The 24,396-nt window shown below is 41.2% G+C and overlaps 1 protein-coding gene across 4 annotated transcripts in view; it reads right to left on the bottom strand.

The window, feature by feature from the left end:
- The window catches only part of TULP4 (TUB like protein 4), a 278,219-nt gene that overhangs the window by 97,132 nt on the left and 156,691 nt on the right, over positions 1-24,396 (bottom strand). For 3 of the 4 annotated variants that reach the window (XM_073337794.1, XM_073337797.1, XM_073337796.1), the window contains 2 exons: positions 5,094-5,222; positions 4,271-4,447 (listed from right to left, as the gene is read on the bottom strand). In XM_073337794.1, coding sequence (XP_073193895.1) covers positions 4,271-4,447; positions 5,094-5,222 — 306 coding nt within the window. The remainder of the gene's footprint in view (positions 1-4,270; positions 4,448-5,093; positions 5,223-24,396) is intronic. The other variant, XM_073337795.1, reaches the window with a different exon arrangement.

Genomic DNA, 24,396 nt, shown 5'->3' with positions numbered 1-24,396 from the left:
TACATTCAAAATTTGACATTTACTTGCCGTTTGCTGTATCACCAAGTGATGCTGCTCTAGGTAACAGAGACAGTCCTGAAGCTACCATAGAATAGAATATACTGTGGGGTTGATTCTCATCTCACTCACATGAGTATTAATCAGGCATAACTCTACTGAACTCAGTGAGGTTACATAAGAATAAAACTGGTGTGAGATCAGAATCCAGTCCTGTACATACATGTCTATGTGTGTAACAACAATACAGTCCATTCCCTCTAAGTCCTTATCACATAAGTGCATAGTCTGTTCATGTCCTTAGTAATCACCTGGTCACAGTCGCTTTCCCTTGGACCTCATGTAATCCCAGTCCCTTTACGTGGACAGAGTACTATGTTGAAGCATATACTGAAAGCTACCCTCATCTGCATACTGTCTCTGGATAATGCATACAAATATGCACAGTGTCATGTGCAAACATGAGGGTTGAGTGGAAAATGTCAGACTACACAACAGCACTCATATAGTGTCAATTTTTGGTTACTATCAAAGCATTTGCCTACAGTAAAGATTTTTAACTCAAGTTAACTGATTTCTAACTAACCTGAATTAGCGAACACATTTGTACATGCTAGTCTTGGCACTCCATCAACATTTGTGCCCTGGAACATACAAATGTGAGAGCTAATTTCAATTAGCTGGCAATTAATGAGTGACCAGAGTTTAACCAGTGAAACAGAGGTGAAAGACCCCATGGAGAGGATAGTTTAGTCAGGGAATAAAGCATAGGACTTGGAGCTAGTAGATCTGCTGCTTGTTTGTTTCCACTGACCTCAAGCAAATCATTTAATCTCTGTTCCTCAGTTTCCTCAGCTTCAAAAAGGGAATATAAAACTATCTGCCTCACTAGGGTGGTGTTGCGATAATTAATTCATTACTCTTTGCAAAATACTTTGGGATTCCAGTCCTATGATTATAAGCAAGCTCTGTGGAAATACAAAGTACAGGCTAGTCTCATCTTATGCTGGCGTTACGTTCCACAGTCAGCGTGTGAAGCGAAAATCCCGTATAGTCAAAATTATATTGAGTGTAATGGCGGGCAGAATCGCCTGCACTACAGGTACAGTATTTAAATTGTTATTTTTCTTTTTGTTTTGTTTTGTTTTTGCCAACCGCGCAAAGCTAAATTAGCGCATGTTAAATGCCCGTAAGATGAGACTCACCTGTATTTTTATTATTATTATTATATCCCATTAACAATTCCCTAATGGGCTTTGCATGGACTGTTATGTTTTGTATGGATTTATATTCCAAATATACGTCACAGGTACCTGGAGCCTGGATCTGACAATTTTTAAGGAATTATAAAGCACATAAATAAAATGATCCAATCCTGATAAAATGCAACTTCTATTTCCACAAGGTAATCTGTCCCCATCCTCTCTCTCAGTGCCATATGACAGACATATTAATTATAAAGAGGATGAACATTGTGGAAGAAGAGACTGTTCAAGTAAGGACATGAGCTGAATAGTGAATGAGCCATTGGATATACTGCAAATGAAAACCAAAGGGCTACCGCAGTGCCCACTATAATTGACACCATGACCAACATATTATGTTGAATTAGGAAAGCAATAATGGAGAATTTTACATCTGACTTTTTCAAAGCTCAGCAAGATGTATTCCATGGTTCAAGAAATCTTTTTATTTTATTTTTTAAGGAGATTGATTGCTTCAGGTCCTCGTTTCTCTCAGCTTTATTTTCAAAATTTGGTAGGTCCATTTACTCGTTCAAAGATGCAAATGGAAATGCACAACTAATGCACAATTCACAGACACAGTCACTTTTATTGCTTGTGCAAACTGGGCAACTGCAAGTTCAAATGACAGTATAAGTAACTGCCTGTTTGCACAAGCCTTACCCCAGTTCACTTGAATCACTGAGATAATTGCACAAATGCATTAGGTGTATAACAGCACGGTCCCTTTTTGCATGCATAATTTGAAATGAGGCCCCAAATGTTTCAGTATACCAGGAGTGAAAAATGGCCCTGGATGACACAGTAATTTAGAATTCACATTGTCCAATGCTTTTGTCTAGTGCATGAGAATTACCTCTTCAGGTAAATTTTCATAATATTTAGATGGGCTCTGGTTAGTCTCAGTTCTGAGGGTTACCAAAAGACACTACACCATTTACTCAAGAAACTCCCTGAAAAAGCACAAGAACAAATCCGCACAGACACACCCCTGGAACTCCTACCAGGGGTATTCTATCTGCTACCCAAGATCCATAAACCTGGAAATCCTGGACGCCACATCATCTCAGGCATTGGCACCCTGACAGCAGGACTGTCTGGCTATGTAGACTCCCTCCTCAGGCCCTACGCTACCAGCACTCCCAGCTATCTTCGAGACACCACTGACTTCCTGAGGAAACTACAATCCTTCGGTGATCTTCCTGAAAACACCATCCTGGCCACTATGGATGTAGAAGCCCTCTACACCAACATTCCACACAAAGATGGACTACAAGCCGTCAAGAACACTATCCCCGATAATGTCACGGCTAACCTGGTGGCTGAACTTTGTGACTTTGTCCTCATCCATAACAATTTCACATTTGGGGACAATGTATACCTTCAAATCAGCGGCACTGCTATGGGTACCCGCATGGTCCCACAGTATGCCAACATTTTTATGGCTGACTTAGAACAACGCTTCCTCAGCTCTCATCCCCTAATGCCCCTACTCTACTTGTGCTACACTGATGACATCTTCATCATCTGGACCCATGGAAAAGAAGCCCTTGAGCAATTCCACCATGATTTCAACAATTTCCATCCCACCATCAACCTGGACCAGTCCACACAAGAGATCCACTTCCTGGACACTACAGTGCTAATAAGCGATGGTCACATAACCACCACCCTATACCGGAAACCTACTGACCACTATTCCTACCTACATGCCTCCAGCTTTCATCCAGACCACACCACACAATCCATTGTCTACAGCCAAGCTCTACGATACAACCGCATTTGCTCCAACCCCTCAGAGACAAACACCTACAAGATCTCTATTAAGCATTCTTACAACTACAGTATCCACCTGCTGAAGTGAAGAAACAGATTGACAGAGCCAGAAGAGTACCCAGAAGTCATCTACTACAGGACAGGCCCAATAAAGAAAACAACAGAACGCCACTAGCCATCACCTTCAGCCCTCAACTAAAACCTCTCCAATGCATCATCAAGGATCTACAACCTATCCTGAAGGACAACCCATCACTCTCACAGATCTTGAGAGACAGGCCTGTCCTTGCTTACAGACAGCCCCCTACCCTGAAGCAAATACTCACCAACAACCACACACCACACAACAGAACTACTAACCTAGGAACCTCTCCTTGCAACAAAGCCCGTTGCCAACTGTGTCCACATATTTATTCAGGGGACACCATCATAGGGCCTAATCACATCAGCCACACTATCAGAGGCTCGTTCACCTGCACATCTACCAATGTGATATATGCCACCATGTGCCAGCAATGCCCCTCTGCCATGTACATTGGTCAAACTGGACAGTCTCTACGTAAAAGAATAAATGGACACAAATCAGAAGTCAAGAATTATAACATTCAAAAACCAGTTGGAGAACACTTCAATCTCTTTGGTTACTCAATTACAGACCTAAAAGTGGCAATACTTCAACAAAAAAACTTCAGAAACAGACTCCAGACTCCAATGAGAGACTGCTGAATTGGAATTAATTTGCAAACTGGATACAATTAACTTAGGCTTGAATAGAGACTGGAAGTGGATGGGTCATTACACAAAGTAAAACTATTTCCCCATGTTTATCCCCCCACCGTTCCTCAGACGTTCTTGTCAACTGCTGGAAATGGCCCACCTTGAGTATCACTACAAAAGGTTCCCCCCTTCCGCCCCCGCCACTCTCCTGCTGGTAATAGCTCACCTTAAGTGATCACTCTCGTTACAGTGTGTATGGTAACGCCCACTGTTTTATGTTCTCTATGTATATAAATCTCCCCACTGTATTTTCCACTGAATGTATCTGATGATGTGAGCTGTAGCTCATGAAAGCTTATGCTCAAATAAATTTGTTAGTCTCTAAGGTGCCACAAGTACTCCTTTTCTTTTTGCGAATACAGATTAACACGGCTGCTACTCTGAAACCTGTTCTTACAATGTACTCATTCTCCTGTTTATGTTGATTTTAGATGTGTTATTTCATAAAACATGAATATAGGTATTAATTTCCTTACTGTAAATGCCATTACCTGCTGATCATCAGGAGTCCATATGCCACAGGTGATCTGACTCTCCAAGTTAATCTCTGAAGACCAATGTCTCTGTCCACTGACTGAGCCAACCAGCACAAATCCATCCCTATAGGAGATGAGAGCTTGTGTCCCATCATGGCTCCATGTAAAGTCGCTCACCTTAACATATACATAGATAAGAGATTAGACATTAATCATGCAATAATCTCCCAGTTATTATAAGTATTACTATACCCATTTTATATATGGTTTATTATGGAGAAGTTTAACATGGAATCAATATATGGTGTCATAAAACTTGCTTAGAAGAACGCATTTTTATCACATGGAAATGGAAATCAGAAGAGTTTCTGATGGTGATTGAGGGTTTAGCAATTTCACACTGTCCCACCAGTGAAAAACTCAATATACTGAGAACCAGTAACAAGAGTTAAAAAAAACTTCTTGAGATTGTTAACTAGATACAATGGGATAAAAAAGGACTATTCCTTTATCATGCTCCTTCTGAGTGAAATTCACCAGTGGGCCACTGAAGTCCCACTTAAGTCTCACTTAAGCCTTGTTTTGAAATCTTAAGTAGAGTGTGAATCTTGTCCTGGCTTTCTGCCTCATAGCAAATATCATCCTGTTTGTAAAACACAAGGAGCTCAGTGTAGCAGGAATCTCTATGACACTCCCTGTTTAGTTATTTTAATAAAGAAATGTTTTTAAAAAAGGAAGATTGCACTTTGCATTTTCATCGTTTTCATTTTGAACCTCTTATGATTTGACTGTTCTTGACTAAAGAGAAAATGTTCATACCAACCTGTGCCCCACGATCATTCACAAGCTCCACAGACCATCTGCCTTCATATTGAATCCAAACAAAAATTCCTCCATCTGCATCACAGGTTGCCAGTTTCTGGAATGGTTCATTCCATCTCACCAATACAACCTAAAGAGATTCCAAACAAATGCAGCATTACCATGACTGTATACAGTGTTAACAAGTGTTTTACTAGAGACTCAATTAACTAATACTGCAAAATAAACAATGTCATATTTAAATTCTGAATAAGATCTACAAAATAGTAATTTTCGGCATAATATCATGCAACTCTCAAGAACAGCTGGACTCATTTTATTACAGGACTCATTTTATTATGGCTGTCAAGCAATTCAGAATTCTCCCAACTGTCAGGCCTTTATGGAAGACATCAGATACTTTTGAAACTAACAAAAACATGTGGTAATCCAGAGTTCCACTGCAGAAAGAGTAAACAAACCTTGAAGTCCCTGTACACACAATCTGTCTTTCTCAAGCCACTTTCCCCTGTCCCTCACCTCAAATGCTACCAGATTCCCTGGGTCAAATTCCCAATTCTATTGACTTCAGTGGAGGCAGGTCCACTTTCACCAGGATTGAATCTAGCTCCCAGCATCAACAACCCCTTTAAAAACATTCCAGACTCCCTAATTCATGAGAATTAGGAACATAATTTAACTTGAATGTTTCTTCTCTGCTACCGATTGCAGAGGGAATAGAGGCTTTGTATGGGTTCTTCTTTCTCCCATTAGAGACGTTTGGATTCTTCCTACAGAATTTAACCAAGCTAAAGTCTGCCATGACTGGTCTCTCATTTATAATTAGCATGAAGTTAAGTTAATAAATGAAGCCACTTTAGAGGCCTCAATATGTACCTGAAATGAACCACGTCATCTTAGTGCAGGGGTGGGCAAACTTTTTGGCCCAAGGGCCACATCTGGGTATGGAAATTGTATGGTGGGCCATGAATGTTCACGAAACTGGGGGTTGGGGTGTAGCAGGGGATGAGGGCTCCGGCTGGGGGTATGGGCTCTGGGGTGAGGCTGGGGATGAGGGGTTGAGGGTGCTCCGGGCTGGGACCGAGGGTTTCAGAGGGTGGAAAGTGGAACAGGGCTGGGGCAGGGACATGGGATGGGGTCAGGGGTGCAGGCTCCAGGTGGTGCATACCTCAAGCAGCTCCCGGTAGCAGCTGCCCCCCCCCCCGGCTCCTATGCGGAAGCGCATCCAGGCAGCTCTGTGTGCTGCCCTGTCCACAGTCGCCACCTCTGCGGCTCCCATCAGCCGTAGTTCCCAGCCCATGGGAGCTGCAGAGGCGGCGTTTCAGGCGGGGGCAGCGTACGGAGTCCTCTGACTGCCGCTACATGTAGGAGCCAGAGGGGGGACATGCCGCTACTCCCAGGAGCCACGCGGTGCAACAGCATGTGCAGAGCAGGGCAAGCTCTGACCCCGCTCTCCAACTAGAGTGCTGGAGCAAGGCAAACCCTGGACCCTGCTCCCTGGCAGGAGTTCAAGGGCAGGATTAAAACATCTGAAGGGCTGGATGCGGCCCCCGGGCCGTAGTTTGCCCACCCCATCTTAGTGCCTTAAACAGAAATTAGCCTTAAAAAACATTTACCTTCTGCTCTCATCTTTCACATTTTTTTTCTGATTTAGTTTAATTTCCAAGATGTCAGAATAATCCAGCTAGGTATACATACATACTCACCACCATATAAGAGCATAATACATGAAACCTGCAGACAAAAATATTAAATCGACAATTAACAGAGTGTAAATTTAGTTGTTGAATGGACACTCAGAGTCTAGGATGAGTGAATGTTAGATGCTGAATTGTTAGACAGCACTCATCAATCCAAATAAATACTCTTCATTTCCCAAAGAACATGACTATGTTTCCTGAAATTCATTTGGCTGTTGACTAAAATGGGATGATACTCTTGAAGGGCCCCATTCTGTGGCTGATTCTGCACAGGAGGATCCTTGCACCCATCAGCCCCACTGAAATCAGAGGTTCTGGACAGAACCAGGATCAGGAGCTAAGTTTGCAACATTGGGACTTAAATTTACTAGCTAAAACAAACTCCTGTACCAGTTTATGGACTGTAAGGGCCAGATCCTTAGCTGGTATCAATCAGTATAGCTTTCCATTCTTGAAGGATCAATCTTGTAGCTACTAAAATAACCCAACAGAAATTGTCTCTTGGTGCGCTATACAGGGCTCTTGAGTAAAGGTTGTGGGGAGAAATGGGTGTGGTGAACCTCTTATTTGCTCTCAAACAGCAGAACAGAATCCCTCCAAACATCCTGCTAGAGTAATAGCCTCACACCACAGCTCCAAGTGGCTTCTCTGGAGAGGGTGTCCAGCCCTGAGCTGGATAGCTCATCCAATGCTGTCAGGCACACAGATGGCTTTTGTTTGGAAGAGCAGTAAGCAGCACATTGCTCTAGGCTGCTATGAACCATCCTCCACTTGGGCTGGAGTTGCAGTTGAAACGGCTCTGCTGCCCCCTTCCTGAGCTGCTCCAGCAAAGAAGGACCAGATGTGTCAAAATGGCATTATATGTATAACATGTCTTACTGTATAAATTAAACATATACAGAGCAATCACTTCATTCATATTGGGGTGAAATGCAGCAACCAGGTAGGGCAGGGGTTCTCAACGATTTTCTTTCTGAGTTTCCCTACCTCCCCCAATACGCTATAAAAATTCCACGGCCCACCTGTATCACAACTGTTCTTCTGCATATCCAGTAGATTAAAAGCCAGGGCCAGCGTGAAAGGATAGCAAGCAAGGCAATTGCCCAAGGCCACATACCACAGAGGGCCCTGTGAAGCGAAGTTGCGCGGGCTTCAGATTCAGCCCCAGGTGGTGGGGCTGGGGCTTGGGCTTTCTGCCCTGGGCCCCAGCAAGTCTAACGCCGGCCCCTCTCTGGTTTATTTTGGCGGACCACCTGAAACCTGCTCGAAGCCCCTCAGGGGGTCCCAGACCCCAGGTTGAGAACTGCTGATGCAGTAGCACACACCATTGATTCTCAACAGTATTATGAAGGAAGTCAACAAAATACCTTCTCTAGCAACCTTCTCTAGATCTTCATTTAAATCAGTGGAGCTGCAAATACTCCCCCCACCTCTGGAGTTATGGGTGCTCCACACCTCTGGAAATCAGGTCCTTAACGCCTAGAACAGAGGTGGCCAACCTGTGGCTCCGGAGCCACATGCGACTCTTCAGAAGTTAATATGCGATTCCTTGTATAGGTCACCGACTCCAGGGCTGGAGCTTCAGGTGCCAACTTTCCAACGTGCTGGGAGGTGCTCACTGATCAACCCCTGGCTCTGCCACAGGCCCTGCCCCCACTCCACCTCTTCCCATCCCCTCCCCTGAGTTTGCCATGCCCTTGCCTCTTTTCCCCCCGAGCCTCCTGCATGCCACGAAACACTGATTGGGAGGTGGGGGAGGGAGAGGGAGGCACTGATCGGCAGGGCTGCTGGTGGGTGGGAGGCACTGGGAGCCTGGGCGGGGGGGGAACTGATGGGGGCTGGTGACGTATTACTGTGGCTCTTTGGCAATGTACATTGGTAAATTCTGGCTCCTTCTCAGGCTCAGGCTGGCCACCCCTGGCCTAGATAGTACTGACTGGGCTTTTCATAGACAAGATAGACAAACTGCAAGGGGAACTTAGGTACAGGAGATAAACCAACTGCTCTAACGACATCATAGTTCTTATCTAATCCCATAAAAACCTGAGTTAAGATGCCCCTGCATTTTAAGATCACCTTATTGTGCATGGCTCTTATAAGGATTTGAGAAGAGGATATGATTTTACAGATAACACTTATTAACTGGCCTGCTGACATGAGCTAAGGGCATAGTGGCAATATTTAACTTGAAATGCCTTGGCTCTTATCTATTTTCAAATGGAACCTTAGCGAAACTTGACAATTTCTCTCTCTCCTTCTCCTGATTATAGTATAAATGGAAGTGAAGATGATTGGGTGGAAGCGATCCTCTAACAAAATATCTCTGCTTTCTTTGAATTTGATACACTGTCCAAGAGTTCATTTAGATACCTAGACATTCATACAATTAGAATAATTAGGCCCATGTATACTCTAATATTTATACCTCTAGTATACCCAGACTATCCAATTTAGTATGTTTCTGACCAAATCTTAGCCTGATGTGAGCTGCCATGATCAAAATACCAAAGAGCCTCTGACATTTAGAATCATAAACTCACTTCTATAATTACAAATGAAAGTAGGGCAATGACTTCATATGTCTGATGGTAGCTAGCTGAAAAAGAAGTCATTTTTGTGACAGCATTTTATAATCCAACTTTTTTAGAACATGGAGCAGATGTTCTCATTTCACAAGATCATGTTTAAGATGTTTCCTTCATTTAAATTTAGCATCTGACCAAAAGGTGCTGACTCCACAGCTGCTCAAATATCTCCAATTTCATATTTGGCACTTACTGTATTTGAAGGAGAGATAAAGAAAGGAAGAAAGGTTGCCCAGACCATTCAAATGACTTTTGAATCAGCTAAAATGCATGAAGACAAATTAAAGGTGAAACTCAACCCTGAGCAAAGAGCCAGAGCAAGGCCTATAATACACCCCACCACACTGCATAAGCTTCACTAACAGCCCAAATTCTCACATTGCAATGTAAGCCCTAAGTCCTGGCTTGACACAGGCTCAGACCCTCCACCCCCCTAGGGTCCTAGAATGCTGGGTCCAAGCCCTGAGTTAGTGAGACTTGTGTGTAGATGGAAGGTGGGCTAGGCTTGAGCCTAAATTCAAACACTGGGCTTACATTACAGTGTACAAAATACCTCCAGAGGCTCCAAGCTTGTGTTACCTTTAATATTCTCCATTGGGCTTTCTGGGCCCAAATCCTCAAAGGTATTTAGGATCTGGGCCCTTGTATCCTCATTGTGTACTCATAGCTAATAGTTTTTTGGGGTTTTTTTTAGTAAGCCCTAATACATTCTAAATAGTGCTTGAGCCAAAGGCCAACAAAATCAATGGGAGTCTTTCCATGGACTTCAATGAGTTTTGGATCAGGCCCTTTTTGTTACGTTTTTTCTACAATATGGGATGATGATGAATTTGTTTGAAAAGTAAAGCATTCAAAATTTTCCATAGTTTTGTCTTCAGTGTCATCTTCATTTTGTTGGATTACATTTAATTAATACTAAAGGCACTAAAAATTCTCCACAAGAACTAACTGCATTATTATGATGACATGAACACAATAGAAACAGCAAAAAGGAAAGCCTTTGAAAATAATTTTTCATATAGTATTAAGGCTTTCTTATTCTTGTGACACATCTTTTGCTTCCATATTATAAATTAAAACTCAACACATCTATGCAAGGATTAAATGTCACTTTTTTAATGTGAAAAAAACAACAACAATGTGGAGTCCAAGCTCTAGTGCCAGGCTTTAAATGGGTAAGGAAATATTTTTAAAGTTCCTTGTTTATCTAGATCCCAAATTTGGCTGGCCAGGGACAAAATATGCTTCTGTCTTTTCTTTCTTTTTTTAAAGCCAACATGTAAACATATTGTTTATTAAGGCCCTACTTAATTTGCGATATTGCAGATCCCACAATACTAGGCTTGCTCTGGAATTTTGATATTAATTAGCTTACTGTGCACAGTCTGAAGTTTTGCATACATTTTGAGGTTTTGCAATACAAACTTTTTCCCCCATTAGTACAGTAGAATCCCATTTAGCTGAGCTGATAGCGGCTGGGGCTTGGGCTGTCAGCTCCAAGCATGGCAGGGCTCCCGCTATCAGCCCCATGCATTAATGACTGTAATATAGTTGCAGCAAAATGTCTGGTTATCAAAAAAAATTGCAGGCATAACGTAATACTTGAGCATTTATACTGTTCCAGCAATTTTTCTAAAACAAATAGGTCTTCGCCAGCTTTTCCAAATTACTGCAATTAATAAAGGTCCATTATTACTTTTCCGCGATTTTCCATGTCTTGTCCGCAACTCAGCTGCAATGATCTGACAATCATCCTGCAATTCAAGTAGGACCTTATTGTTTATTAAACAAAAGATGTGCTGTATATCAGCCACGATTATTATTTATATTCTGATAGCACCTAGAGCTCCCAGCTGATTTGCCTGAACTCTGTTTTTGTTTTCTTGATTGTGTGTATGGTCAGTGGTTAACCTTGACTGCAACAGGAGGAGCTCTTATCACACCAACCCAGGAGGAGGGGGATGGGACCTGTGCGGGAGTGCTGTTTAGCCAAGCCAGGGAGAGCTGCCTTGCACCCCATACACCTCACACACAGTCCCTTGCTTTACCCTGAGTGTGTGATTTCTAGGCAGATATAGCTATGAACAATGTTAAGGAGGGAACCCTCTGCTCAGACAAGTTTTCCAGTCAGACCACCCTGCCCACACCATAGTACGAAAGTTACACTAGTTTTGCACTTCCACTGATGCTAAAAAGCAGCAAATTCAACTGCTATATTCAGTCATTCTCTGGCCTATTTACATCTGACATGGAATACCGGGACAAGTCACCACCTGATTTGGCGCAGTATCCTTAAGAATCAGTATTTCAGATTAGTACCAGAGTAGAAATTGTATTCCTGCAAAAAGGTAATAATTTGGCTACCATTCCTGAGACACATGTCCACAGTATAATTGTGATTTCATCATGAGTCTTGCAATATTCAGTTTCAGAGTAACTGCCGTGTTAGTCTGTATTCGCAAAAAGAAAAGGAGTACTTGTGGCACCTTAGAGACTAACCAATTTATTTGAGCATAAGCTTTCGTGAGCTATAGCTCACTTCATCAGATGCATACCGTGGAAACTGCAGAAGACGTTATATACACACAGAGACCATGAAACAATACCTCCTCCCGCCCCACTGTCCTGCTGGTAATAGCTTATCTAAAGTGATCAAGTTGGGCCATTTCCAGCACAAATCCAGGTTCTCATCCTCCGCCGCCCCGCCCCCGCCCCCCCCCGCCACAAACTCACTCTTCTTACAATGTGTATGATAATGAAGGTGGGCCATTTCCAGCACAAATCCAGGGTTTAACTAGAACGTCTGGGGGGCGGAAGGGTAGGAAAAAACAAGGGGAAATAGGTTACCTTGCATAATGACTTAGCCACTCCCAGTCTCTATTCAAGCCTAAGTTAATTGTATCAAATTTGCAAATGAATTCCAATTCAACAGTTTCTCACTGGAGTCTGGATTTGAAGTTTTTTTGTTGTAATATCACAACTTTCATGTCTGTAATCGCGTGACCAGAGAGATTGAAGTGTTCTCCGACTGGTTTATGAATGTTATAATTCTTGACATCTGATTTGTGTCCATTTATTCTTTTACGTAGAGACTGTCCAGTTTGACCAATGTACATGGCAGAGGGGCGTTGCTGGCACATGATGGCATATATCACATTGGTGGATGTGCAGGTGAACGAGCCTCTGATAGTGTGGCTGATGTTATTAGGCCCTGTGATGGTGTCCCTGAATAGATACGTGGGCACAGTTGGCAACGGGCTTTGTTGCAAGGATAGGTTCCTGGGTTAGCGGTTCTGTTGTGTGGTATGTGGTTGCTGGTGAGTATTTGCTTCAGGTTGGGGGGCTGTCTGTAGGCAAGGACTGTCATGTCTCCCAAGATTTGTGAGTGTGTTGGGTCATCCTTCAGGATAAGTTGTAGATCCTTAATAATGCGTTGGAGGGGTTTTAGTTGGGGGCTGAAGGTGACGGCTAGTGGCATTCTGTTTTCCCCTATTTCCCCTTGTTTTTTCCTACCCTCCCTCCCCAGACGTTCTTGTTAAACCCTGCATTTGTGCTGGAAATGGCCCACCTTCATTATCATACACATTGTAAGTAGAGTGATCACTTTAGATAAGCTATTACCAGCAGGAGAGTGGGGTGGGAGGAGGTATTTTTTCATGCTTTGTGTGTATATAAAAAGATCTTCTACACTTTCCACAGTATGCATCCGATGAAGTGAGCTGTAGCTCACGAAAGCTTATGCTCAAATAAATTGGTTAGTCTCTAAGGTGCCACAAGTACTCCTTTTCTTTTTGTAATATTCAGTGTTTTCCTTAAAGCTCCAGCCTTTGGAGTCATACAAAGACAGGAAAATCTCAATTTTTATTTATTTAAAGAAAGTTTCTGGCTCTTCTGGTTTTGGAGAAAAGCTTATAAACATTAATCTTAAAAGCTCATAAACCAGAAGGGAAATGCAAAGAGACCAAATTTTATTATTTTTTAAAAACCTTGTGATTTTTCAGCCAAAAATATTCCATTCCAGGATATTGGAATCTTTGAGGTTGGCAACACTGAAATATGCTTGAAAGATATATTTTCAGTTCTACACAAGCATGCACAGTTTATTTCAGCTACACTTTCAATAGGCTCACGCAAGCCTTGAAACATCATTATTATTTTTACCATAGCACCCAGAGGATCCAGACAATTGCGCTTAGTGCGATACTAACTCATAGGAAAGAGATAGCCCCTTCTTCATAGGCCTTACAGTCTAAGGGCATCAATTCTGCAGCTTAATACATGCAGCCAGGCCCCCATCAATTTCAATGCACAGGCAGCAGGGGCCACACATATAGATCATTTTAAGACAAGTTAGCTTAAAACAAGATGCAATAAACTGCTGTAACAAAAATGGAAGGAGAGAGGGGAGGAGGAACTGGGTGACAGTGACAGAAATACACCAGGGCTAACATAGACTAGCTATGTGTATAATTTGTAGGTTTGATTCTTTTTAAGGATATAAATAAGCAAGAGACAAAATGGTATCAGTAATCCCTGCTGGCCACCTGCCTAGCCATTATCAGTTGGCAATTTATTGTAGGCATCACAGGCAATTCAGGTCGTAAGGAGAGATGATACAGAATCATCCTTGCCTCCTACAAAATGAAAACAAATCTGGGAAAGTCGAGATGATACATACAGAGTAGACAAGGCGAGTGAGGTAATATATTTTATCGGACTGACTTCTCTTGGGGAAAGGGACAAGCTTTCACATTCCACGGAGCTCTTTTTTAGGTCTGGTATGATAAATGATACATCCAGGTTGGCTTGCATCATCCAGGCCTTAGATCTGTGAGATTATATAAGGCAAGGTGGACAACTGTCAAAATGTCCAGGGCTGGACTATTTGACTCTGACTTGTGTTGACCAAGGCAAGCAGATCATGATACTATTGCCCAGTTACACATTTACTGTATTTATGTTATTGCATTTATTTTGGGGGAAAAACAGCTTACATACCCTCTTCCCCACCCTCACAAAATGACGATTACCACTGAGTCAGTCTTTTATAAATGTTTGAAAACACAAGATTAATCAAATTTAATTTAATATAATAAAACAGTGGTTCTCAAACTAGGGCCGCCGCTTGTTCAGGGAAAGCCCCTGGTGGGCCGGGCCAGTTTGTTTACCTGCCGTGTACGCACGTTTGGCCAACCGCGGCTCCGACTGGCCACGGTTCGCCGCTCCAGGCCAATGGGGGCTGTGGGAAGCGGCGCGGGCCGAGGGATGTGCTGGCCGCCCTTCCTGCAGCCCCCATTGGCCTGGAGTTACAAACCGCGGCCAGTGGGAGCCGCGATCAGCCGAACCTGCGAACGCGGCAGGTAAACAAATCAGCCCGGCCCGCCAGGCTTTCCCTGAACAAGCAGTGGCCCTAGTTTGAGAACCACTATAATAAAATACTAATAAAATAAAATGTATAGAATGTTGCACCCAAGGATCTCATACACATTGATGAAAAGTAAATGATTTAGCATCACAACACACCTGGGAGGTATGAAGTACTATCACCTTCATTTTACACATTGCGATACTGAGGCACAGAAAGTTAAGACCACATTTTTCAAAAGCAGTGTCAAGGTTCCTTCCCCACTCTGAACTCTTACAGATGTGGGGACAGATGTGGGGTACAGATACAGATATGTATGGATGTGGGGACCTGCATGAAAAACCCCCTAAGCTTATTTTTACCAACTTAGGTCAAAACTTCCCCAAGGTACAAACTATTTTACCTTTTGTCCCTGGACCTTATTGCTGCCACCACCAAGCGTCTAACAAAAAACAGGGAAAGAGCCCACTTGGAGACATCTTCCCCCAAAATATCTCCCCAAGCCCTACACCCCCTTTCCTGGGGAAGGCTTGATAAAAATCCTCACCAATTTGCATAGGTGAACACAGACCCAAACCCTTGGATCTTAAGAACAATGAAAAAGCAATCAGGTTCTTAAAAGAAGAATTTTAATTAAAGAAAAAGTAAAAGAATCACCTCTGTAAAATCAGGATGGTAAATACCTTACAGGGTAATCAGATTCAAAACAGAGAGAATCCCTCTAGGCAAAACCTTAAGTTACAAAAAGACACAAAAACATGAATATACATTCCATTCAGCACAACCTATTTTATCAGCCATTTAAACAAAACAGAATCTAACGCATAACTAACTAGATTGCTTATTAACCCTTTACAGGAGTTCTGACCTACATTCCTGCTCTGGTCCTGGAAAAAGACAACACAGACGGAGAGAAGCCTTTGTTTCCCCTCCTCCAGCTTTTGAAAATATCTTGTCTCCTCATTGGTCATTTTGGTCAGGTGCCAGTGAGGTTACCTTAGCTTCTTAACCCTTTACGGGTGAAAGGGTTTTTCCTCTGGCCAGGAGGGATTTAAAGGTGTTTACCCTTTCCTTTATATTTATGACAAGCAGCTTCTGAGTTTGGGTGCTGAACTTGGGATACCTTGGGCCAGATTTTCAGCAATGTTGAGCATCAACAACCCCCAATGACTTCTAACGGAGGTGTGAACAATCAACAGTTCTGAAAGCCCAGGCCAAGATAGCTCAGCTTTTGCACCCAAAAACAGAGCCTCCTGAAATCAGAGGCTTCTCTTAAAAATATTGGCCTAAGTGACTTGGCCAAGGTCATATAATGATTCTGTGGCAGAGCCAGAACAGACTCCAAGTCTCTTGACTATCTATCCCGAACCTTGACCATCCTTCCTCCTTTGTAAGGAGAGGAGAGAAAGGCAGGAGAGCTCCCACTGTTAGAATATTCCCCCTGGGAATCTTGCTCCACTGTATCAATGGAAGTTGATATATGATGAGTATTTATTATAATTAATTTTGTTCAACTGAAATTATTATAATGAGCAATAGCCTAAACTTATTCCCCACATGACTGTATTACTCTAACTATTGCTCTTCCTCAACCCGTACCCTCCCTCCTGTTTTTGGCCTTCACTTTTTCTATCGTTTCTACATGCAAGAGACTGTATGCTCTCCAGGGCAAGAAATATAGCCCTCATTTCCATAAGTGTCCAGTGACTATGGGAACCTCAATTTTTGGATACCCAGTTTGAGATACAGTACTGTAAAGAGGCCTGGTTTTCAGAAAAATGCTGAGCACGACCCCATGAAAATCAGACCCCTTTGCAGCTCTTACTAAAGAAAGAAGAAACAGATGAAAATAAGAAAAGCATTTCAATTTAATTTGGGGGATTAAACTACTTGGTCATTTCTTTCTATCCTTGGAAACAGAAATATATTATTGTTTCTTTTAGAGAAGAAAATAAAAAAAATGAGTCACCTGGTTTACAAGTATGATCAGGAAAGCAGATAAAACTGACTGAAAGGGCTGTGCTCCCTGCTCAAATATTATAAGCACCCAAATCTAACATGACTTTGCAAAATGCAATATAAAGACTTCTAGATAAATCATTAATAATGATTGTGCACAAAGCTAAGTAGCTGGTGCAGTTTTTGGAAGTACAATACTGATGACATTACATATCATTACTTCTAGGCAGCATGGAAAGCACAATACAAGGGATTAAAAGGAAATGATGGTCTCCCTCTGTGTTTATGCTGTGAACATACAACCTCACCATTCATCTTAGGTCCTAAACAACCATTGCTGCTCCAGTCATGGACCCTGTCCCTAACATGTTATGAGGTGAGAAAGCAGATGCGATCGTTGGAACTTCATACAGTCCCCTATGTGATTCCAATATCAGACTGCTGTTACTCCCATCTATCGACAGCGGAGAATAAATTTTTCTCCCCCACAATCCTCCATCACCTAGAACAGCCTCTATTTCTTTCTTTACCTACTTGATCAACTCTCTTCAAATCAATTTCCATCTCTCCTCCTCAGCCTCACATCCAATCCTTCCAGCTAATAAACCATTCCTATTCTATTTTGTTAGCCTCCCACTTTCCATGTTCTCTTTCCCCCCAAAGCTCCCAGGTAAAACACACAACTATTTACTTTTATCATACCCCTGCTTTACAACATACAGTAGTTTGCATTTAATGCTTGTACTATGGACTAATCAAATATGAAGTGGTTAATAAGACTTTTGTATGAAAGATGCTATAATAGGAACACTAGTTACTGCCTCTCCTCTTCTGTTGTCCCACCAGCCCCGATTTACACATAAACTATGCTCCATGGCTGAAGAAACATAAGAACACTGCTGTGGTTTAATCTCTCTGCTTTCTAAACTTTGGGGAACTACTCTCCAGTATATTGACATCATATCACTTCCTGGAAAACTGGGTAAGCCTAATTTAAAAAAAACAAAAAAAAACAAAACACCAATAGGCTAGTTTCACTGATTGTTTAAAAAATAAAAGAAAAGGAGTACTTGTGGCACCTTGGAGACTAACAAATTTATTGGAGTATAAGCTTTTGTGAGCTACAGCTCACTTCATCGGATGCATTTTCACTTCATTGGTCCTCCTTTTCTTTTTGCGGATACAGACTAACATGGCTGCTATTCTGAAACCTGATTATTTTAAAAGATTGAATGTTTAATCGTACTTTAAAACATTAGCTTTTATTTTGTTCATTTTCTATTGCATTGCTATAGGTAACAAAATAAAGTCCAAGCACATTTAGTGCTATAGCCATGGAGACTGAAACTTCATAGGAAGACACTACCCCAGAATGATCATCATCCAGCACGCAATGCAATTACTAAGGCTTTTGACAAGGCATTTTAACAAGGTCGCTACATGTTTTTGAGTTGACATGTGTATGATTTATACCAAATGGAACTTCTTCCCAACACCACTTGGCCCTGGTGATTTTAACTATTTATGTGGTCATATTTATTTTATTACATTCTGAGTAAGATCGACCTTTCACATTTTCTTCAGTTTCATATAAGGTTAGGCCTTGGTGGAATATATGGCCTTCTGCTGCCTTTAGCATTTCTGATTTCACTTATTTCTGGCACAGATGACCAAATAGGTCAGTATCTGCCAATTCTTACAGGATAGGTATAATTTACTAAACGGTCCTCTTGACCTAAAATAGTGAGGAGTCTATGGTGTTGAAATCTCTGCTTTGTGGTTTCAATCTTGATCCCAGGTCTCCTTTGCTTTTAACATGTGGTACTTAGATTAGTTACTACAGTGATGGAGGCCATGCGCCTAGAGACGTATGGGTAGCTAGAGCAACCAATTCCTAGTATTCCTTCTCAAACCTGGAATGAACTGGCGGATAGATCACTAAAAGATATCTACACTCAGTGCTAGCTAGTGTCAATCTTCCTCTGCTCCTCAGCAAGATCCTACTGGAGGGCAGGTGGTTCTGGAGGATGAGGATGTTCTTCTGACAGACTTCCCCCTGCCAACACACACAACGTGTTACTACTGCAGCAAAGAATATTGGGCAATGCCACATTAACTGATAGAAAACATGCAGATACTAGATATAAATCCAGGGTCGAATTCTATTTGCCTGACATGAGTCATTTACTTCATCTGGACAAGTCCTATTAGTTGGTGAGGCAGGTTTGACCCCTTGGTATTAAGCATATTGCACTGGCTTATACACATTTTTCTGTCCTTGTCTATAATGCTTCATACGATGTTTCTAGTGATATTGGGAATGCTGATATGGAACACATTAATGCTGCTTAACCAATAATGAGGTTCATTTAAAATAAAACCCCAAACACTACAACAAGAACATTTAACTATTGCTATTTGTCTCTATGGACTTTACCTAGCTGTGGAATTTATACAGAGCAGGTAGATAGAGTTGGTAAAGCCAGTAGATTATTGGAACATCTATAGTACAGAAGTTTGAATGGGCATGTTACCACGTGGTCAGCACTCAGTCAGGGAGGCAGGAGTCTTGGATCCTATTTCTGGTTCATAGCTTATATGATTCACCCAAGGTCACACACCAGATTGGTTCAGTCATCTATTTCATACTTATTCACCAGAGCAGCTCAGAACGGGGTTACTGTGTAGCTTAATTAATGTTAGTGAAGCGCTGCGAGAGCCTCAGAAGAAAAAATGATGATATAGGAGGGCAAAGATTTACTATTCATTGACCTTTAACCTATTTAAACAAAAAACTTACCTAGGTCAAGATGAAAGTATAACTTCTTTTAAAGCAAAGAGCAGTGATACACTATAAGTTTCAGAGTAACAGCCGTGTTAGTCTGTATTTGCAAAAAGAAAAGGAGTACTTGTGGCACCTTAGAGCAATTTGACTAATTTGAGCATAAGCTTTCGTGAGCTACAGCTCACTTCATCAGATGCATACTGTGGAAAGTGTAGATCTTTTTATACACACAAAGCATGAAAAAAAATGGGTGTTTACACACAAAGCATGGAAAAAATGGGTGTTTACCACTACAAAAGGTTCTCTCTCCCCCCACCCCACTCTCCTGCTGGTAATAGCTTATCTAAAGTGATCACTCTCCTTACAATGTGTATGATTGGAAATGGCCCAACTTGATTATCATACACATTGTAAGGAGAGTGATCACTTTAGATAAGCTATTACCAGCAGGAGAGTGGGGTGGGGGGAGAGAGAACCTTTTGTAGTGGTAAACACCCATTTTTTCCATGCTTTGTGTGTATAAAAAGATCTTCTACACTTTCCACAGTATGCATCCGATGAAGTGAGCTGTAGCTCACGAAAGCTTATGCTCAAATAAATTGGTTAGTCTCTAAGGTGCCACAAGTACTCCTGATATACTATAGGCCCAATCCTGCAGTGCTAATTAAGGCAATATTTAAATTCAACCTAAGTTTTGCCTGAACAGGAACTGCAAGATAACTAACACCTGTATGTATTTCCCTGATTACATCATTTGTTTTCTCCCCCGCAAAATAAATCTATTTTAATTCTGAAGCATTCCCATCAGACAATTTAGATACCATCCCTCAAGTTATAAACATGTTCCAAGGCAAGAATATATGAGAAAGACTGAGTGAAAACAAAAGTTAAGATACAAATAAAAAAATATTTCAAGTCTTTTTATTTTGAACTAGCCGCAAGGGTTAGACCAGCATGCTCATCATATTTGTCTGGATCCTTTCATTTCCTATACAAACAAACAATTCTAGAAGGTGGGTATATTAAAATGTATTAAATAAATATATTAAAATGTAGCTTGTGTTAAGGCAAAAAAGAAAGCAAATCCACTTTGATAATCCAATCATTAAAAAGCAAATGCTGTTCAGACAGCTTGAAATCTCTGCAGAACAAGAATATTTTTTAAATTAGAAACTGAAGCCTGAGCAGTCTAGGCCAGTAAACTCCTTGCATTTAAAGGTGACAATTGAAAGTTATCCTTTAAGACAGCATAAAGAAAAAAAGAGAAGTAGGCAGATTTAATATTAAAACAGACAAGTGCAATTTCAAATTTTACAGATGTTACAATCACAGAGCATAGTCTAAACATCAACCATCTACAATAAGTCTTTCCCCATTTTGCTAAATGGAATTTCAGACATTTACATGGTTTGCTCTGCTACCCTGATTCAAGCTTTACATGACATGGTAATAAAAAGCACCCTGACAGAATAGGCTGTTCTGGACAACATTTTCATTTGAACCAATATGTACATTGCTTCCAATATGGTTATACCAAAATTAATTTAGAAGTTTTCTCTATGTCCTCCTCCCTTTGTGTGTTCTAATGGATAGGGTACCAGATAGAGGTAATCAGGAGACATATGTTCTATTCCCAGCTTTGCTGCTGATTCTCTGCTTCACCTTGGGCAAGTCAGCTTTACCTCTGGTCCTCAGTTTCCTGATCTGTAAAATGGAAATCATGTCCCCTGTCCTACAATGAGGTCTGCCCATTCAGATCCAGTTCTGGTATCATGCCCAAGGCTGTATGTTTGTCACAGCCATGACATCCATGAAAAATACCATGACAAGAACTCTGAGAACGTTCCCCAGACCTGAAGAAGAGCTCTGTGTAAGCTCGAAAGCTTGTCTCTCTCACCAAGAGAGATGCTGGTCCAGTAAGATATTATCTCACCCACCTTGTCTTTCTAATATCCTGGGACAGACACGTCTACACCAACACCACATATATAGCAAGTATCATGACTCTTAGGGGGGTTGTTTAGAATACAAAAGTTGTGTCATACCAGCCAGTCAAGCAAGATTGAGTCCTCACATTTTTTTTTTTCCCAATTGGTTCTTCGTGCCTAGTGTAGTGAAACCTGGAGTTCAGTGGCTTTAAACATTTAATTATTACATGGGATTTTTTCTTTTAAAATAAAGGATATTTAGTTGATTTTTTTCCATCTTCTCTCATAATAATTTATTATTCAGATATTGTGTGCCATGCCTTTTCCTTTTTGTTTTTAAAATTCAGTTATGGCTTTGGCTTTTTTCCCCCCCAAGATGATAATGTGGTCACAATGATATTTATCTTCCTTTGCAAAGTGTGTTGAAAGCCAAGTGCTATAAAAGTATTTAAGTATTATTCTTATTAATAATACATGACAAAAGATTTTTTTATACAGCATGCAATTTAGCTTGTCAACCACTGTTTTTTATTTTGATATACATGTATTTTATCTTTTCCGCTTTTCTTATATTGCATTCAGCAATAACACACTCTTTTTCATATACATGCTATGTTTTTGTCTTTTGGTTTCCAGAGACATTACATTCCCTTCTCGGCTATAAGTAGGCTTGGAAGGATTAGATTTCCATCAGTAAATGTTAATTTAACCATACACACACACTAACCAATGAAAAAATATTTCCATCAATAATAATTGAAATTTACAGATAAAGTAAGAAAAATGCTGCTTGAGAACTTAGAGTTTCATTTAAGGACATCTGCTTTGTATACTTTAATGGGATGCTGACAATTACTGTCTGACACCCCCATTGTCTGACTCCTCCATAATTTCCCATAATTGTTAAAATTCACATAGATAAAAATAGAAAAAAAATGCGTAACCTCCTAATTGTAAAACTGAAAATTTGACAAAAATCTAAAAATTGCTTAAACATAAACATTGATGTTATCTGTTGAAATTATAAAAAAAAAATTAATTCTGCCAAGCCAAGTTATAACAATGCCTTTATTTTATATTCAGAACTGTCCTCTCTCGTGTCACAATCATAAAGGAATTATTATGAAGAAAAATATAGCGAATAATAAATGTTGTGCTGTAGCTAAAGAATTGCAAACTTTCAGTAATCATAGTCAGAATTTCTTGCTCTCTCTCTCTCCATCTTTCAGTATTTTAGTAAGCACATCAAAGTGAAGTCATGGTCCCTGCTGAACTGCATAGCAAAAGGTTTAGCCTCTAGAACTCTAGAATTAATTCAGGTGTTTGAAGAACAGTTGTATGGGTTGTTTCAAAGTATCTTTTTTCCATTAAGAAAAAAATCTGGTGGAGAAAAAAAATAAATTGCACTTACAACAACAACAAAAATCAGAAATTAACCATGGTAGGTGTTGTAGAAAACGAGTCACACCATCTGTTTGGTTCAAACAGTCTGAGGTCCTTTTATTTGAATACAAACATGCAGGGAGAAGGAGACAGAGATGGTCACATGCAGGTGCCACCCTGGTCTCTCTCTGTCCTGCCTCTAGAATACCAGTATTGTATAGTTTTTTTTCATTCAAGTCAAATGATACATTTCCTTAATTTTTTTTTTATCACTCAAGCATTGTTAATAAAGCCTATAAGGAGGCAAAGTAAACAGTATCATAATTAGCACTGTGCAGACGCACTTTGTTATTATCAAGATCTGTGGTTTGCTTGTGGCAACGTTTTGTCTAGGGGCTTTTGCAGGTTTTGGTTGGGGGGGTTGCATATAATGGACAGCTAGGGACTTGAGCTAGGCTAGAGGTTGGCCTAGTTTGTTATCTGGGTCAAAATACCACAGGCCCAGCATATGCAAATGCTCTTAGTTTAAGAGAAGTCTTACAGGATGCAGGGCCTGTAGGCCTCTTGCGTTACCGCTCTTGCCTATGCTGCATATAGTGCGTAGATCTTGTCACAGAGAGGGATGGGGTCAGGTCAACAATACTTTCCTCCACAGTGGGGGAGGGCTCTCTAATATCCTAGGACCAGCACCGCTACAACACTCCATACAGAAATTAACCATGTCACATACCCTTTCACACATCAGGGATAAATGAAGGGGAAAAACAGAAAAATGCCAACAGACAAAAAATTAATACGTAAAATGTTGCTTAGAATAAAATAAGGATAGGAAAGATTAGAAAAGAAGCCTAATGGGGCTGAGAGAGAGAGAATTCTTTATGGCCTTGACCGAGCAAAGCATTGAAGCACGTGAATAGTTCCATTGGGTTCAGTGGAACAACGCAGATGCACAGACAGCACATGCAGAAGGTTTTGCATGAGCAAGGCATTGGGAGTAGGGTGACCAGATAGCAAATGTAAAAAATTGGGACGGGGGGAGGGGATTAATAGGTGCCTATAGAAGAAAAGGCCCCCAAAATCAGGACTGTCCCTATAAAAGTGGGACATCTGGTCACCCTAATTGAGAGTCTATTGACTCCAAACCACCTCTTTTTGGGATATACAGGACCAATTCTGGGAGATGCTGAATGCTTCCTGTGAAGTCCATGGGAGCTGGAGGCACTCATCACCTCACAGGATTGGAGCCTCATTTCACAGCGCAGGGCATTTCTGGAAAGGGACTGAAAAAACTGTCAACATGCGATAGCTGCTGTGTGCATATTTTGGTCAAGACCAAGTGACTGGCAGATCAGAGCTTGTAAGCTCTTCAGGACCTGGACTCTTCTTTATTGTTTGGAAAGCATCTAGCACATTCTAGCGCAAACTAAATAGCAACAAGATGAACTTTCTTCCTGGAGTAGCCTTCAGACATCTAAGGGACTGCAGGGATATCCTTTAATAACCCGTACCCCTGCCACTGGCATTAGGAGAAAGAACTGCCACTGTCAACATGCAATGACAGCACTGAGGCTGCACGCAGACCCGGAAGGCTGTCTGCTA

This window comes from Lepidochelys kempii, chromosome 3 (assembly GCF_965140265.1).
Source record: "Lepidochelys kempii isolate rLepKem1 chromosome 3, rLepKem1.hap2, whole genome shotgun sequence".
In the NCBI taxonomy this organism is placed as follows: Eukaryota; Metazoa; Chordata; order Testudines; family Cheloniidae; genus Lepidochelys; species Lepidochelys kempii.
This window is presented reverse-complemented; position numbering and strand designations above follow the sequence as displayed.